Source organism: Sorex araneus, chromosome 5 (genome assembly GCF_027595985.1).
Source record: "Sorex araneus isolate mSorAra2 chromosome 5, mSorAra2.pri, whole genome shotgun sequence".
Lineage (NCBI taxonomy): Eukaryota > Metazoa > Chordata > Mammalia > Eulipotyphla > Soricidae > Sorex > Sorex araneus.
The window spans coordinates 44,955,514-44,974,210 of NC_073306.1; the positions used below are offsets into that span (position 1 = coordinate 44,955,514).

An 18,697-nucleotide genomic window follows, 5' to 3' on the forward strand; every position below is an offset into this window, starting at 1 on the left:
TCACACCTTTAGCCACTGAGCCAGCTCTGGCCCCAACTTTGATGTTTTTAACTAGTTCATTTTTATTTGTGAAATGGGAGTAGTGGAAAGAAATAAAATTACACAGAGATTCCATTTCTCCTAAGTATATCAGGGTAGCTTCAGATCTATGTTACTACTGTTTTGGACTTGTCTACACAAGGGCCTTAGGGACCAGTGTGTGCATGCGTACTCTCTCGCTCTCTCTCTCTCTCTCTTGCTCTCACTCTCTCACTCTCACTCTCTCTCTCACACTCCCTCTCGTTTTGATTTTGGGCCACATGCAGTGGCTTGCAGGCCTTACTTCTGGCTCTGCACTCAGGACCGCCTTGGCAAGGTTTAGGGTGCCAGTGGGGTGCCAGGGCTAGATGCTGGGTTGACCACTACCCAAAACAGTTGGTAGATATCAGAGAGCAGTAGTGTGCTATTGATAATGATAGTAGGGTGGGCCGGGGGCAGTTGGGGGGAATTTTCATGTTTTTACAGCTTACAGGTCTAGCCCTTTCTGCTCCATACTAAGCTAAAACTAGGAAATCTTCTGTGTTCCCAAAAAGTAGAGTTTGGGCAACCATGGCAACAGAGCTATCTGATTGACAGGGTAGAAGTCCTGGAAAGGAAGAGGAGAGGGGGTGAGTGGTGATCAAATGCATCTCTCCAGGCAGCCAATTGGCTCCTGACCACATTTGCATAGGACAGACTCCAAGTAGCCCAGCTAGCACTAAAAGACTTGAGCTGAGATTTCAGCTGCTACCTTCTGTGTAGTAGTGAAATTTATAGCTTGCGTTCAGCTAAAGTAATTGCACAAATAAAGGGAGTAGAGTGGTGGATTATATAGAACTGTAGAGTGCCTTTCATTCACTGTTTAAATAAAAGAGCAATATGACCTATGCTCAAAAAAAGAGAATAGAAAAAGAAAAAGAATGTAATGAGTAGCTTTATGTCAGAGGAGATTATAGCATATGGCATTATTATAACTGAAGTATGTAAAGAAACATGCTTATAGTGAGTGAAAAGGTAATTAGTGTTAGAGAATTAGAAATGTATTTTCAAAAGAACAGAATGGAAATTGCAGGGACCAGGGCAATAGCTGGAGCACATGCCTGACCTACAGAGGCCTCAGCTTTGATCCTTTGCACCGCATGGCCCACCCAGAGAAAAGACATTCTAGGCAGAAAAATAACAGGAAATTATACTGTGTGACCTCAAGGTCTGACTGAAGACCACGGAAAAGCCAATAAAACTTGAAAAATAGATAATGGAAATAAGGCATTAAAATAGATTAATGGCTTTCTGTCTTCCCTCTCTCTTTCTCTCTCACACACACGCTCACACTCACACTCACTCACACACACACACACACAAACTCTTAATTTCTGGACCATTACCTGGTAGTGTTCAGGCGAACATTGCAGTGCTGGGGTTGACTCACAACTCCACACGTTAAACTTGGGCTATCTCCCAGTTTTTCCTGGATTTTTGAAGGTTGACCCAGAACTGTATCACTGTATCACTCTCCTGTTGCTCATCAGTTTGCTCAAGCAGGCACCAGTAACGTCTCCATTGTGAGACTTGTTAACTGTTTTTGGCATATCGAATGTGCCACGGGGAGCTTGCCAGTCTCTGCCTAGAAGGCGGAAGAATCACACCCTAATGGGCTGCATGCAGGGCAAATGCCCTACCCGTTGCTCATCGATTTGCTCGAGTGGGCACAAGTAACATCTCCATTGTGAGACTTGTTGTTACTGTTTTTGGCATATCGAATACACCATGGGTAGCTTGCCAGGTTCTGCCATGCGGGCGAGATACTCTCAGCAACTTGCTGGGCTCTCCGAGAGGGGCGGAGGAATCAAACCCAGGTCGGCCGTGTGCAAGACAAATGCCCTACCCGCTGTGCTATCACTCCAGCCCGACCCAGAACACAAAGTATAATTTTCTTGCCTTTGGAGTGTCTATTTACATATAACTGAACCTGTATTGTCCAGAATCAATTTTATATTCTCCTATTAAAAAAGCCAAACTGGGGACTGTAGAGATAGCATAGCAAGTTAGGCCATCTTCGGATTGATCCTAGCATCCCATTTATGTTGCCATCCTTGCCCCAGCTGGCCAGCTGTGAGAGCATCTCGGTAAGGCCACCAACAAAAAACCAAACTGATCACAAATATCGACATTGTTTTTATCACTGACAAACATAAAACTGTAGCTTCAGTTCCAGAAGCACTAGAATAAATGGGGAGTGGGGGCTTTGATTGGGCTATGCTCAGATGCTAAGGATGGTTCTGGAGTTTAAATTTGGGCCTCCCCTAGGGAATGCATGTTCCCACCCTTTTGAGTGCTCTCTGACTCTAGAATGAACTTGGAAAGAAACAGATTTTCTACAATATAGAAGGAAGCTTTGGCCAAGATGGGATCTTATGGTCATAGCTGCTTACTTACTTGGAAAGACAGATCACTGCAAAGGATTAAGTTCTGCACCTTTAGTAGAGAGTATTGTTCTCATCATGAGTACTTTGTAGATGAAACTGCCTGAACCAGGAAGGGTAGAGCCCCGACAGCATTGCTGAAAAGGGAGGAGTTCTTGGCCTGGACTTTTGAAGAAGCCAGTGACGTGAAGGAGATTATTTTCTCTTTAACACTCTCTTAGTCAGTACTAGAATGGCACATACACGGTACCTTGTGTAAAGGAAAGTTACAGAATCTCTAAGGAGCTGCCTGTTGGCTGGTGATCATGGGAACCCTCCCCACAGGAACAGATTCTCATGAATTTGGAGAAAAGGTTGACTCGGTCCATTCCCATCCATGCTGTCCACAGAGCTGCCTTCAGCTTGCTGCCTGGAAATTAGATGGACTTCGGGGCTGGGTTCCCCAGGGGCTGCCCCTGAAAAATTTTTTTAAAGTCCAAAAAAAGGGAAGTTGGGGATGAAATGTTCTCCCCAACTTTCCAATCTCCCCAACTCTTTCCAAACTTTCCAAACTCCCCGACTTTCAACAACTTTCAACAACCTTCCAAACTCCCCAACTCTCCAATCTGGCCAGAGTGGAAAGGCACTGGATTCCAGCATCTGCTAGGATGATAAATACATTCCTTGATGAGCGGTTTTAGCCTGAGGATTTTGTTTCATAGTCTACGTAAGAGCATATATGTAAAACTATGTAACATTGAGGGGTCCTTTCGGAGATGTGAGACAATACTCATTCTCTCTCTGTCCTGGTGCCAGAGATCGCTGTGATAGTCAGAGGTAAGAGCATGCACTTGTAGTACTGTGCTACAGCAGGCCAGGAAGATAGTACAGCAGGCGAGGTACTAGCATTGCTTATGGCCAACCCAGGTTCAATCCCCAGCGCCACATCTGATTCCTTGAACACTACTAGGAGTGAGCCCTGAGCCACCACCTCTAGGCAAAGCAAATCAGAAGTCGTCCTTGACCAGATAAACCTTCTTGTGACTTGGAAACCTCTGGAATAGAAGAAAGAGTCTAGGGCTCTGGTGATGGTTATTTGTTAAATATCTTCAGAGCTGGCCTTTGGGAAATGGAGTAAAATTAAGGCTACTGGGTGAAATGACAGGGAAGCATATTTGCTTCATACGTTTGCTTTTACACATAAGAAAGCGTAACAGCTGTTCATCTGTATGGAAGTTTACCTCCAAAAATAATTACTTTCAGGTCTCTAGACTTTCTGTCTTTTAAATTGTTTTGTTTTGGGGGGCCATACCTGGTGGTGCTCAGGGTGACTCCTGTGTGCAAGTTCATGATTCACTCCTGGCAGTGCTCAGAGGACCTATGGGATGCTGGGGATCGAACCTGGGTTGCCTATGTGCAAGACAGCTGTCCTGCTTGCTCTGACCCTAGGTCTCTGGATTGGTTAGGTCTGGACTGTTTTCGGTTCTGTCTCTGCTGGAGCATTCACTGGTCCTGAGCAGTTCTTTGCCATTCCCGACCTTGCTGTCAAAGCCATCCGCTGCTTTGCACCAGGTGTTCCTGCCAGGTCTTGACTTCAACAGTGCCTCTCATACCCTCCGACCCCAGGTGCCAGGTAGTGACGAGGGAGGCATCTGTCATTTCTGTGAGACACCCATAGCACAGCCTTCGCTCGGGGGAGCACGGAGCAGCATTCCTGTCTCCTTCCCCAAGATTCTGCAGTTGGGAAGTGTTTAGAAGGTGACACACCTGCTCCGGGGGGCTGCTGTCAGGCTTGCCAGAGGGGGTGCGAGGTAGTGCGGTGAGTGATCACTGGGTTCCTGCTTGTGTGTGTCCCTTTGTTCTGCTTTTGGCACCGCACACGTGTGCTCTTATTAAGTTGACAGGCAAAGAGAGACCTAAGATTTTGTTGAAGTGGCACTTCTTTTTTTTTTTTTTTTTTTTTTTTTGCTTTTTTGGGTCACACCCAGCGATGCTCAGGGGTTACTCCTGGCTTTGCACTCAGGAATTATTCCTGGCAGTGCTTGGGGGACCATATGGGATGCCGGGGATCGAACCCGGGTCAGCCGTGTGCAAGGCAAACGCCCTACCCGCTGTGCTATCGCTCCGGCCCCCTCAAGTGGCACTTCTTAACCTTTGTGGCTGTTAACCCAAGTCACATGACTTTAGTGTTTAGGTCCCTTCCGTCCTTCACCTGGACTTATTCCCTCACCTAGCAGGGGTTGGCTCAGTCCTCCAGGACCTGCCCTCAGCTCTGGTCCAGGGGCCAGGGTGGAGTGTTTCCTAGAGACAATGCATCTTCCTCAAACATTGGGACGTTTACTGCCCCCATCCCTGTGGGGCTGGATCTGGCAGCCACACACGGGTCTTGCCTCTCAGGGAGCCTCTTCTCAGAGTTGTCTCTGTCTCTGTCTCTTTGTAGCAACGTTGTGGAGAAGTGTGTCACTCACGCCTCCCGCACAGAGCGCGCTGTGCTTATTGATGAGGTGTGCACCATGAATGACGGTCCCCACAGTGCCTTATACACCATGATGAAGGACCAGTACGCCAACTACGTAGTCCAGAAGATGATCGATGTGGCGGAGCCCGCACAGCGGAAGATTGTCATGCATAAGGTAGGGGCCTTGCAGGCGGCGGCCTTCCTGCTGAGGCCTTTGTCACTGGGTGATGGTTCCGCATGCTGCGCTCCCCTTTCCCTGTTCCGGAGCGTCTGTTGACTCCCTCTTGGCAGAGACACAGCAGTAGGAGAGGCGGACACTGGGGGATTCTCGTCCCCGAGCTTCTGCCCGGCTGCTCCAGTGCTGGGAGACCACTTCTCAGTTGGACAGACAAACCTGCTGGTCCCATCCAGTCACCCGCCACCATCTCCCGAAGGGCCTCCTGCTTGGGCTCTGCCCAGAGTGCACGTGAGAGAGAGAGAAGCTGAGCTGAGGGGAGCACGGGAGTGTGTTTCAGGGGGTGGACAGACAGACGGACTCAAACTTCTCAGGCAGTGCTTCTCAGCCTTTTCCGGACCATGGCCCCGAGTCTCAAGCTGTCACCCCACTGACACGAGTTTTGCTGGTGGCTCCTTTGGACTCTCCTGGTGGCCCACGGGGGACCTTAGGACCTCAGGTGCCTTGGATCAATCCTCCGTCAGCCTCCGGGCTCTGAGCTCACTCGGTCTCAGGGCAGGGGTGACCACGGTCTGGCAATGATGACCCACTTGCCCTCACTGAGAACAAAGTTCCGTAATGAGAATCTCTGTTATGGACTCAAGTTCTGAGCCAGACGTGGCGCCCACCACCTCCAGTTCCAGATTAGAACCACAGAGACGTGGGTGGCATGGGTGTTTGGTGATGTCAGGTGACGGCTGGGGCAGCCAGAGTCCCTGCTGGTGTGTCAGGGCTGGCAAAGGCGACCGAATGCTGGAATTAGACAAGGTACTTTTAATTTATTTTTAATTAAAAAAGAAATAACGGGTTGGAGCCCTGGTCCCCTGAGCACCGCCAGGGGTAATTCCTGAGTGTAGAGCCAGGAGTGACCCCTGTGCATCACCGGGTGTGACCCAAAAAGGGAAAAAAAAAAACAGAAAGAAAAAAAAAAAAGAAATACAGTACTGGGGATATGGCTTCATTGCAGAACACTGGCCTTGCATGTCTGAGGGCCTGGGTTTAATCCCCAGGACTTAAAAAACTGGGGGATGGGGCCATCCCTAGCAATGCTCTGGGCTTACTTCTGCCTCTGTGCTCAAGAATTATTATTCCTGGGGGCTGGAGTGATAGCACAGCGGGTAGGGCGTTTGCCTTGCACGCGGCCGACCCGGGTTCGATTCCCAGCATCCCATATGGTCCCCTGAGCACCGCCAGGGGTAATTCCTGAGTGCAGAGCCAGGAGTGACCCTTGTGCATCGCCAGGTGTGACCCAAAAAGCAAAAAAAAAAAAAAAAAAGAATTATTATTCCTGGCAGGCTCGGGGAACCATATGGGATGCTGGGGATTGAACCCAGGTTGGCCGCATGCAAGGCAAGCACCCTACCCACTGTACTACTACCCTGGCCCCAACATTTAAATCCTTTTATAAAAGGCTTATCAAGCATGCATTCTCTGTGTCTGCAGCAGCCCCTCACTTGAACAGGGTTATATGGAAGACAGTGGCAGTATTCTGCAGAGTTAGAGTGAATGGTGGGGGGACTAATAGCGGGGAGAGGGCCACGTAAGAACCAGGCAGTGCCGTATCCAGTGTGGGCTGTAGAGAAGGCTTCCCCAAGAAAATGATGCTTGAGTAAACCCCTGGGTTGTAAAGGAAGGCTTGCAGGCAGGGGTGGGCGTGTGTCTGAAGAGTAAAGCAGGTTCAGTGGAGCAGACCATGGTGCCAGAGTCACCCACCCGCCCCTGGCAGAGATACCGGAGGGCATGTGTCTGTGTGGCTGAAGTAGGGGTGGGGCAGAAGGGACTTTCACAGAGGCAGTAGCAGGAGGGGGGATTCAAGAATCTCAGTGACGGCCGTTTTTGCTCCACTTGGCAGCATCCTTTCAGCAGGAGAAGGAGGGATAGGAGGGGATGGTCACTGCCACCCCCGGGCCGGCCATCACGGAAAAGGTGGGGAGGAGGCTGGAGCGATAGCACAGCGGGTAGGGCGTTTGCCTTGCACGCGGCCGACCCGGGTTCGATTCCCAGCATCCCATATGGTACCCTGAGCACTGCCAGGAGTAATTCCTGAGTGCAGAGCCAGAGGTAATCCCTGTGCATCGCCGGGTGTGACCCAAAAAGAAAAAATAAAAAGTGGGGAGGAGCAAGCCAGCTGGCGCTCTGTCAGGGAGCCGAGAGGGGAAAGGTTAAGGCTGGGCTTTCTGGCCAGCCAGTCCAGGAAGAGAAAGGCGAGACACTGAGTTTCATGTCCTTTCTAAGAGAACTAAGGGGTCCTGGACCTCAGGTTCCTGCTCTGAGAGCGTGAGCTGCGTGCATAGACTCCCGCTTCCAAAGGCAGCCAGGCGTGCCGTGGTGAGCAGTGTCCAGTGTCCAGGGCAGGCGCCATCCCTTGAGGCCCTTCGTGCTGTACACTGCCCTGGGCATGGGTGCACTCACGTCGGCTCTGCGTGGGAAACGGGTCCTTCGTGTCTGTGGCATAATGGTTGGTGAAACAGCTGATGGTACGCACGGAGTCTTGCATGCTGTGGTCACTTCGGTTGTCACTGGTCACTTCTGGTGTCCCTGAGCTGGAGCTGAGACAGGATTTGTGTGCCGGGCTCAGGATTTGGGGTGCTCAGGGGGACCTCAGGCTGGTCTGTCAGGCTGCACTTGCCCCAAGATTTTTTCCCCAGAGCCCCTTGTCTTGTGCCCTCAGGTCAAGGAGCTGCTCCCCTCATCTGGCCGGCCCCTGAGGCCACTGCCCTCCTAGGCAGGACTTGGGAGTGTGACCGCCAGGGAGGCCCGCTCGCCCTTGTAACACAGACTCTGCTTCCTCCCCAGATCCGGCCCCACATCGCAACTCTCCGCAAGTACACCTATGGCAAGCACATCCTGGCCAAGCTGGAGAAGTACTACATGAAGAACGGCGTTGACTTGGGGCCCATCTGTGGCCCCCCCAATGGTATTATCTGAGGCAGTGTCGCCCTCGTCCCCTCAGCCCCGACTGACCTCACTTGCTCACTGGTGAATCCAGCCGGCAACCAGAAATGTTCTCCTCTCAAGCTGAAATGGGAAATGGTTGCTCCCGGATGACCCTCTCCTCCAAAAAAAGGAATCAAATCCACAAGTGGAAAGCCTTTGTAAATCTGTTTAATTTTATTACACATAACATGTACTAATTATTTTTTTTAATTGACTAATTGCCCTGTTGTTTTACTGGTGTATAGGATACTTGTACATAGGTAACCAATGTACATGGGAGGCGCATATTTTGTCAATGTTGTATCTATATTCCACGTGTGGAAACTTTCAGGGTGGTTGGTTTAACAAAAAATGTTTTAAAAACAAAAAAAAGAAAAAAGGTTTTTAACTCATTTGCCTCACAGGCAAGTTTTGCAAATAACTCTTCCCCACCTCCTCATTTTAGTAAAAAACTAAAAAACCAAAAAAAAGTTTGAATTTTAGTTAAATGGCCCCAAACTGGCATTTAACACTGTTTATAAAATATATATATATACATATATATATAATGAAAATTGCTTCAGAGTTGCTAAAGCTTCAGTTTATGACATTAAGTTTATGGAACTTCTAAAAATTGCCGTTTCGGAGACTATTATGCTGAAGAAGTGTATTTTGAGGAGGAGACCGGGCCAAGGCTCCCGGGCGGGGCGGATGTACTGTTTACTGCCTACTGGATTTTTTTCTGTTCACATTGAAAGGCAAAATCTGATTATTTAGCATGAGAAAAAAAATCCAACTCTGCTTTTGGTCTTGCTTCTATAAATATATAGTGTATACTTGGTGTAGACTTTGCATATATACAAATTTGTAGTATTTTCTTGTTTTGATGTCTAATCTGTATCTATAATGTACCCTAGTAGTCGAACATACTTTTGATTGTACAATTGTACATTTGTATACCTGTAATGTAAATGTGGAGAAGTTTGAATCAACATAAACACGTTTTTTGGTAAGGAAAGAGAATTAGCCAGCCCTGTGCATTCAGTGCATATTCACACCTGCGGTCGTAGCATAGTGTTGTATATTGTAAATTGTAATTTCAACCAGAAGTAAAATTTTCTTTCGGAGGAATAAATGTTCTTTATACAGCCTAGTTGAAGTTTAAAAAGAAAAAAAATAGCTTGGTTTTATTTGTCATCTAGTCAGACAGTAGCCAGATCCTTTCTAAATGTTATTCAAGATGATTCAGTTCGCACTAGTGTTTTTTTAATCCTAAAGTAATGTTTTGCTTATTTTGTGACAGTCGAAAGGACGTGCAAAGTTCAGCCCTGCCCCAGCTTTCCTCACAATCAGAGGCCCTCACCTTGTAAAGTGTGAATTACCCTTCCTTTTTGTACAGAAGATGAACTGTATTTTGCATTTTGTCTACTTGTAAGTGAATGTAACATACTGTCAATTTTCCTTGTTTGAATATAGAATTGTAACACTACACGGTGTACATTTCCAGAGCCTTGTGTATATTTCCAATGAACTTTTTTGCAAGCACACTTGTAACCATATGTGTATAATTAACAAACCTGTGTATGCTTATGCCTGGGCAACTATTTTTTGTAACTCTTGTGTAGATTGTCTCTAAACAATGTGTGATCTTTATTTTGAAAAATACAGAACTTTGGAATCTGAATTTGTGCTCTTAACATTTTATTCTTAGCCCAGAGATGTTGGGTTTAGCCAGCCCAGTGCACGCTTTCCTGTTCCTGTTGAGATCATGGTGTTGGTGGGTGTCAACCGGGGCCCACTGCCCTCCACTCATTTCTGAGTGCAGCCCACTCTTTCCAGCCTCCGTGTGTGGGCCCCGGGGCTAGACTAGGGTCCAGTGGGTGACCAATGTCTCCCAGCTGAGGGCAGGTGGGGACCTGCTTTCTGAGGCACTGGGCAGGCAAGGCCTCCCTTCCCAGGCCCCGTCTCTGCCGCTCCTCGCCTGCCTGCTGCTCGGTGGCCCAGCTTCTTACTTGCTCACCCTGGACACCCAAAGACTCAGGAGATCAGGAGCCTCTCGTTCACCCAGGCACCTCCCGTTATGGGTGGGTGTCCGAGGACCCCACTTTCTCCACCACCTTGACCAGGAATAGCCACAGTGGCCAAGCCTGCCCACGATGGGCTCGGCCAGCGAGGCTCTGTGGGTGCTCCGTGGTACCCTGGGCTAAGGAAGGGGCCGCTAGGGGGACAGAACTAGACCCTCGTCCAGCAGAGTGACCCAGGGCCCACCACTGACCACATTAGGGTCATCTCGAGCCGGGAAATGGGCTGAAGACAATGCTCTGTCCAAAGTGACTCTCAAGGACTTCACAGCCTCGCGCAAAGACGGCCAGGGTGGAGGCTGGGCCCAGGGCGGCCCCTGCCAGCTGGTTCTTTGAGGTGGGAGAGTCCTTCGCTGAGGCTGGACAGCTGCTTCCCTTCCACCTGGCTGTTGATGCCCACGCTTCGTGCTCTGGACATCTCTCCTTGGCACATCATGAAACATTTCTGTTTTTTATCGACAGCAAAACATGGTGCTAGGTTAGAAGTGTGCTGGTCCCTCCAGCAGTGTCTCAGGTCCCGGGGAAGTTTTCCAGCCAGACCCAGAGTTTAATACCCCACTGCCTTTTACGAGGCCACTAGGGTGAGGAATATGACAGTATCTGGGCAAGGGTCACGAGAGCTCATGTGCTTAGCCCAGGGCCGGCATCTGCCACTCTGACTTCTCACACAGCCCAGGTCTGCACAGGTGTTGGGTCATCCCTTGGGTGAAGTTTAGACGACCTGTGCCAGGGAACCCGCCAGGGGTTTGCCGTGGTTCTCCCAACAGTGGTGCCAGTGTTATGGTCATCCCCATCTTGTAAACACACAGGAATGGAACGGGCTCATCTGGGTTCCTGTGTGACTGACCCTGATGCGACCCCTGCCTCTGCAGCACTGAGTTTCCGGATGGTGGGTCAACCCTGGGTTCTGTCCACTTCGTTTGATTGGCTGTGATTCCCCAGTGCTACAGAGTCCCAGGATGTACCGGCCTGGGTGGATACCTGCCTTTCCCTCCACTCTGTTGAGTGCTGATTGCAAGCCACTGTGTTCTGTGGCCCTGTCCCAGTCCTAGCTGTCTGCAGAGGAGCAAAGTAGGGAACATGCTGGCAGCCCAGGAGACATAAGATTGAGACCCAGATACGCCAAATGAAGAATTTATGTAACTTTTCTGGCTCCGAGCACAGTGCTCTATCCATGCTATGTTGCTCATGCCATCAACTCCAAGAAGAGCTTTTTTCTCTTTTTTTTGGTGGGTGGGGAGGAGAGGGGGACAAGAGGTCCCTCTATGGTGCTCGGGGATTGCACCCCAGTTAGCCACAGGCGAGGCAAGACTTGCCCCTGCCCTCCCCCGTCCAGCTCTCCACCTGGGACGGACGCTGTGACTTTATGTAGTTACCAGCTACCGCCACACGAGGGTGCTGCTGTCTAAGGAAAGTGCTCCAGAGGCCGCCAGGTTCCGGCTCCAAGGTCAGGGCCAGATGGCTTTCCTCTGATTTGACTGAGCAATGAGTGTCCTCCAGAGACCAGAGGGCCGGCCTCTTCCCTAGGACCATGCTTCCTCCTGTGGATAGAGCTGTCCCTCCCGCTGACTTGGGACGGTGGAATATGGTCACAGGTGGGTTCACAGGCCCAGCTCCGTTTGGGATTTCCTCTGTTCCTTCTGGCAAGTCACTGACCTCTCAGAGCCTCCGTTTCTTCAAACTGTGACTTAGAGAAGATCCCCCGCCAGGCCTCCTCCTCACGGGCTGGAATGAGGTCTGATCGGGACTAGAAGGAGGAGAGGAAAGGTGAAGGGAAGAGAGGAAACAGACCTGTATGTTTGTGCTGGCCCCAGCAAGACTGTGCTTAAGCAAAGAAGTCTCAGCCACCCCAGAATGAATGAATTACCCAAAAAATGCAAAATGAATCCACTCCTTTGTTATACTGTGGAGTGCCAGTGCTCAGGAGCCTGTGGGGCCATGCCTAATGAGGCCAGGCCAGTCAAACGGCATGGTTCAGGGGCAGGAGCGGGAGTACAGTGGGTAGGGCGTTTGCCTTGCACGTGGCCGACCCACATTTGATCTCTGGCATCCCCTATGGTGCCGAGCACCACCAGGAGTAATTCCTCCGTGCAGAGCCAGGAGTAAGTCCCTGAGCATTGCAAGGTATGACCAAAAAAAACAAAAACAAAAATCCCTGCGTGATTCATTGCTCGTGGCCGGCAATCCCTGGCACAGCTCCCCCCGCCCCCCACGCACCTGGGGGCGGGACGAGCACATGGGGCCAGGTACAAACCAAGAGCTGGTACCACTGAGTGACACCCCCAGCCCAAAGTGGACCTATGTTTATTTGGGGTTGCGGGCCACAGGGGTGCTCAGGATACTCCTGGCTCTGTACTCAGGGACCACTCCTGCTGCTTCCCGGGGTCAATACAGGGTGCTGGGGTGGAGATCAAATGGGTTGATCACCTGCCCGGCAAGTGCCCTACCCTCTGCGCCATCTCCAGCTCCTGTTTAGAGCTCAACCCGGAGCTCCCTGGTCAGCACCAGTGAGCCCATCTGCCTCCAAGCCAGGGGTCTTCCTCCAACAGAAAGTGGTTTTGGTCTTTTCAACTGAAATAATCTCTCTTTGTTCGTTCCTTTTGATTTTTTTTTTTTTGGCCACACCAGGTGATGCTCAGGGGTGGCTACTGCTCCGTGCTGTGAAAGGGGGCATCACTCTTTTTTGTTTTTAAATTGTTTTTATTTTATAAGGCAGTTCACAATATTTGATTACATTTAATATTCAAACACCAATCCCACCACCATTACACCTCCCACCACCACCGTATTTTGGGTGTTTCCATCCCAAACCCCAATCCCTGCCCCAAAGCAGAACCAAAATAATATATTTCCCTCTAAGGTTGGTTGCCTCCCATTTTGAATCCCATCAAGTGTGGTGCGGTGCTCTTGGGGTATGGGTAGAATGTGTCCTATGAAGTGTCAAGACAAAGGTCCACTCATGGGTTCACTCATGGCCCAAGCGTGTGGAGAGCGGCCCTGAGCAGGGTGGCAGTTGTGTTCTGGAGGTTTTCGGCTGCAGGGGCTGGGTCCCTTGGGGCAGGGAGGGCTCTCACCGCCCCCCTCTGGGGTGGCAGGGGCATCACTTTTGATGGTGCTCAGGGGACCCTCCATGCCAGGGATGGAGCCTGGGCCTCCCACATGCTCTTGCCCTTGAGCCATCGTCCAGCTTGGAAATAATCCTTTTCCTTCGCTGCTATTCTTGCGCGTCCCCCTCCCTTGTCCTGTCGATAAAAACTGCTCTTAGATGAACATTTTGAGGCATGTTTCTGCTTGCTCAATGGAATGCTGCCCATTTCAGGGTCATCTAATGAAGCAATTAGATCTTTAAATGAAGTGAGTGGGAGTATTCTTAACAGGTCAGATGCTTGGCACCCCCCACTGAGTCCACGTGACCTCAGGCCCTGCTGAGGGCCTCACGCCCCAGCGCAGGCACCAAGCTTCTGGGTGGCCAGTGGCCAACAAGCTTCAAACCCCACCTCTACCAGCTCTGCCCCCTTTGAAACTCATTTGCCTTCTCCTTCCTCCCTTCCTCCCCAGCCACTGCCAGCCATTGGCCCTCCCAGAGGCCATCAGAGCCGTGTGGCATGGCCTGAGTATTCGGGCACAGCTGTGCTGGGTGCCACGTTACCCTTCCCCACGGGACGGAATGGTGACCTGGTGTCCCCTGCTAGGCTTCAGCCCTGAGCACTCTCGCGAGGACGCCTTTATCCTCCACACTGGCCAGTTCCAGGATGATGTGCTGTGTCCATGCCACCCAGACCCTCAGCCGTCCCCAGCTCTGCCTGGCCCCTGCTTGAAAGGGGTGTCACGGGGGGGCTCTGACTGACCTCTCTGGGACCACGTGTCACTTTCTCAGAACTCTCCCTGCCGGGAGCCCAGGAGGACCAGGGATCTTGGGGCCCCTAAGCCCGCTCCCCTCAACTCTGTGGCTCCTGAGCTCCTAGTCCAGAGACAGGTGCACAGGGGACGAGGGGTGCCCTCATTTGGGCCCGGCCCACCCTGCGGTTGCCTAGAGCCTGGACCTGAGACCCCCAGAGGCCACTGATGCCCTGTTGGGAGATGCCTCAGCTTTGCTTTCTCTCAGACTTCCCCCCTACTTCCAAGAAGAGCCCAATGTCTGGCCCCTGACCCCTGCAGGGTGACGAGTGAGCCCCTAGCTGATGCCCTTACAGCTGCAGGGCAGGGGGCAGCCTGCAGGGGGCAGACTGGGGACCCCACCAGTTCCAACTCCGAGCCAAGTGCTCTCACCTGCCCTGGGGAACCTGGGGCGGCGGCGACAGCCTTAGCTAGAGGTTTGAGGGACCGGTCAGTCACTTGTCCCAGCTCCAGCCCCACGGGCTGCCCCGCACCCGGGCGGGGTCCCCTCTGCCCCTGCTCACCTGCTCCGGGTCCAAGCCCTTTGCCCCCTCTTTCTGGTTGTCACCCAGCTGGGCTGTGGAGGCCCAGGATGAGGTGAGAAAGAAGAAATATTTTTAGAGAGGCTTTTTTTCCCTTCTCCCAGAAAACTGACTGCAAATGTGCAATTTATTTCCCAGCATGCCGGGTTGCTGCAAGCCTCTACTCCTCCCCCTCCACCCCTCCTCCTCTTCCTCCTCCTCTTCCCACAGGACAGTGCGGGTCCCCAGGGTGCTGGCCGACCCGGCCCCCCACAGGTAGAGTGCCCCTTCGATTGGGACCCAGCACTGAGGAGCAGCAGTCCTTTGGGAGCTGGGGGAGAGGGGCCAGGGAGTGCCCAGCTGCTTCCGTGTTTGCAAAATCTCTGGAGGAGGCTCACGAGAACGCCGCCCGCCCGGGGGAGCAGAGCTGGGGCCTCCCTCCTGGCTCATCACAGACTGTGACCTTGAGAACACCCGCCCCATGCAGTGGCCTTGATGGTGGGCGGATTTCACACCCGGTTGCTGTGGTGCTTGCTGGGAGCTGTGCCCTCCATTTGGGGGGTGCCCCTATAGCTGCTGGAGACCCTGAAGAACAAAGCTGTCAGGATCACCATCTGTGCCTAAAGCAGCACTGGGATCAAACCTGCAGCCTCTTACTGGCTAGACAGGTGCCTTAGTCCCTGCACCACCTTCCAACCCATCCCTTCCCCTTTCAACCTCAGTTTTCACACCTGTGAATTGGGCAGATGGATTGTGTCCAGAGAGAACAGGCTTGTCCCGCAGGTTTTGTGCACCAAGGCTGCTGTGCCCCCAGGCCTGCAGGTTCTGGGCCTCATGCACACACCTGACACCCGAGTCTTAGGCCCGCTCAGGCTCGGGGCATCTCAGCGGGCCTGCCGCGGCCCTGGCTCCCCACAGCAGTGCTCTCCCAGGCCTGTCTCCAGGGCTGAGTGCAGATGCTCCCCCTGCCCGAAGCCCCTCTCCAGTCCCTGCAGGACTCCCACTGAGGGCTGGTGGTGCGGATTCTCCCGCTTGGCTTCTGGGCCGGCTCCACTGTCCTCTTGCTGCCTGGGTTCCGGTCCCCGGGCAGCCTCTTCCAGGGCTCTGCCCCTGATTCATGCCTGTGATCTCTGCCAACTGCACAAGAGCCTCCCCTGTCCTCACTGAGTCTGACCCCAGAACATTTTTTTTTTTAGCTTTTTGGGTCACACCCAGCAATGCTCAGGGGTTACTCCTGGCTCTGCACTCAGGAATCACCCCTGGCGGTGCTCAGGGGACCATATGGGATGCTGGGAATCGAACCCGGGTCAGCCACGTGCAAGGCAGACCTACCCACCGTGCTATCGCTCCAGCCCCTGACCCCAGAACCTTTCTGACATCCTCCAGCAGTGCCGCCCCTGCCTGACCCAAGCCGGAGCTAGGGTCATGCTCAGCGCTGCCGGCTCCTGCCTGCGGGCTCCCTGCTCAGGTAACGGGACCCTCTCTGCCACCACACCTGCCCTAGTGCATCTCCGGGGATCCTTTCAGCACCCCAATTTGCTACCCCCAGCTCAGTACTTGGGGAGAGACCTGGGTTCAAATCCTGGCTGGCCAGGGGGGCGGGGGCTGGGGGTGCCACCATCCTCATCCTGAAAGCACTCACCCAGCACACGGGGACCCAGATGATGGTGCAGGTGCCTCTGCGTTGACATGTTCACCTGGGCAGGGTCTGAGCCACGCCTCCCGCAGCTTGCCCTGGCTACTCCCCAGCCCTGTGCACGCCAGCAGCCTCGGGGTCCTCCAGGTTCTCTCTGGGACTTCAGGGGTCCCCTGGCTGGACTCCTGGGCTGGGTCCTGGATTTGGGGATCACTCGGACATTTTGGAAGAGTCCTTGGCTGTAGCCTCAGTACAGTGTATGGAGCAGCCTGGCACTGGGGAAGGGGCAGGCCTGGGCCGGGGGCAGGGGGAGGCCCTGTCCTCTGGTCCCTGTCTGCTCTGACATAGAGGAGGCCTGTTGGAAGCCCGACTCACCCCAGGTGTCCACCCCCCGCCATGTTGACAGACTCATCTGCACCCTCCTGGCTCTGAACTCGCCTCTCCGGGCCCCCATTTCCCCTGCTGCCCGGTGGGGTGAAGGCCCAGCGTCGGTCCCCGGAAGTGAAAGCCCTTCACAGACTTGGGGCAGGGCTGGTGAGTGGGGGGTGGGGGACCTGGGCTCTCAGCCTTGGTGGCAGCAAGTGGCCCAGCGGTAGCACTCGCCTCACACCCTGCACACCCCAGTTTTGTCCCCAGCACCATCACTGGCAGGGGTCACACCTGGAATAGTCTTGAGCACCACTGGCTGCACCCACCTTCAAACAAAGCCATCAGTCTGTCTAGTCAGACCTGGGGGAGGGGTGAGCAGCGGGTAGCCATTGCTGAGCACTGGGGGCCAGGGCGGAGCAGTGGGGTGGAGTAGGGCCTCTGGGGCATCTGGGTTTCACATGCACCTGAATATGCCCTAGGCCAGCGTTGACTCCCCATGCTAGCCCTTATCCATGGACCGAATGCTTCCTGACATACCCTGGTCCATCGCCCAGAACTGTCTATAACCTGGCTCGGGATCCAGCCGTGTGACCTTGGGTTACTGTCTTAACTTCTCTGGGCCTCATTTTGCATGTCTCAGATGGGGATCATGTCCACATGCATCTCACAGAGCAGAGCCTGGATTGAGTCAGCGTGACTTCAACTCCAATTGCTGTCCATGGGGGCTAGAGAGGGGGCCTCTGGGGAGACTGGGGATGCATGCACACATGTGGATGCATGTGGGTCTGCATGTACGTGTATGTGTGTGGCTGCATGTGTGTGTATGGGTGGGATGTGACCAAGAAATGGTCACTTCCCAGAGGGCCCCAGTGGCCCAAGGAATGGTGTGGTGGGCAGGGGTTGGTGGCTGTGTGGGTGAGAGGCAGGTGGCAGGAGCCCAAGTATCCCAGAGTGGTTCACGTGCCACAGGCACGAGAGGGTGGGCCCCAGTGCCCTGTGAGCACTGAGGGCAGGGGAGCAGGAGCTTCTCTGAGCCTCAAGGAGAGCCGGCACTGGGGGTGGGGCGGGGAGCCTGCAGAAGCTCACGTGTCCGGGGCACTTCAGCCCTATGACCAGCAGGTGGCGCTCCATGCCTGTCCGTGGCCTTACCCCTCCGCCCTCCACCGTCTCCCGCTTCCAAGGGGCAGGTCAGCGGTTCCCCAGTGTCAGAAGCTGGCACTGCTCACAGCAGGCTGACCTGTGCGTGGACATGGTCTCCATGCACCTGCAGGTGCCAGGCTGCTAGCCCCACACAGCTCCATGGCACAGAGTTTCTGTCCTGGCTACTCCCACGGGTCAGAAGCCCTTATTGTCAGGGGCCTGACATTGGTCACCGCACCCTAACTCTGATGCAGGAACCCAAAGAAGTAAGCTGTTCTGGGCCCGGGGCGCCCCTCTGGGAGGTGACCATTGCCTTTAAGCATCCGCCGTTTGAGTCCGCAGGATAACGGCCATCAGATCTTTCAGCTTCTCAAACTGTCTCTCGCGGGACCTGGCACGGAAGGTTTGCGCTCACAGGCAGGGTGAATGAATGCATGTGGCTGTGCTTTCATTATTTCCTTGCTGTGGCCAGGGCTCCGGGAGCAGAGCCTCCAGCTCACAGTGCTCCTGCAGGCACTCAGGACATGGAGCCGGGTGCCTGGCCAGCCCAGACCCAGAGTGCGTCCACTCCGTCGGTGCTGTCTGGCCAGCCCCACCCCCGGGGCCACTCAGCTCCTGAGCCCTTATCTCCCTGAAGTGCCCAGAGGTCGGAATCACAAAACGTTGGGTAATGGGGTTTTCAGAGGTTGGGACCTTAGAATTCCTAGGGACTGTGGAATCTCAGAGTTGGAAAGTTTCCCTCCTCCGGCTCCGGGATGTGTGCCAGAGGGCCGCCGGCCGAGCCTTGCATGCCTCCAGGCCCGCAGGCTCACTCCTCCACCTCTGGACTTCCTCCCCGGGCCCTGAAGTCGGATCCCCCCAGCTAAAGTCAGCACAGCTGCGTCCCCAGAGTCTGCCCCCGCCTCTTCCCCCTGTCCCAGCCCCTCTCTCAGCTCTACCCTCCTGGCTTTCTTGGGGGTGCTCTGGGGCCAGTTTGGGGTCCTTGTCCTGCTGCAGACCCAGCACTGGGACACAGGGGCCAGGAAGAGTGGTCCTGGGCCCCACCTTCAGCCCACTAAGTTGAGCT

At 53.4% G+C, this 18,697-nt stretch overlaps 1 protein-coding gene and 1 non-coding gene across 14 annotated transcripts in view; both read left to right on the plus strand.

The window, feature by feature from the left end:
- PUM1 (pumilio RNA binding family member 1) overlaps positions 1-9,692 on the plus strand; it is a 143,764-nt gene extending 134,072 nt beyond the window's left edge. For all 13 annotated transcript variants that reach the window (XM_055138323.1, XM_055138326.1, XM_055138324.1 and 10 more), the window contains 2 exons: positions 4,861-5,053; positions 7,889-9,692. In XM_055138323.1, coding sequence (XP_054994298.1) covers positions 4,861-5,053; positions 7,889-8,020 — 325 coding nt within the window. In that variant the 3' untranslated portion in view covers positions 8,021-9,692. The remainder of the gene's footprint in view (positions 1-4,860; positions 5,054-7,888) is intronic.
- On the plus strand, positions 5,625-5,709 carry LOC129405363 (small nucleolar RNA SNORD103/SNORD85). Its single transcript, XR_008630519.1, has one exon. It is a non-coding gene; the product is annotated as a small nucleolar RNA SNORD103/SNORD85 (small nucleolar RNA).
- Positions 9,693-18,697: the final 9,005 nt, after the last annotated feature.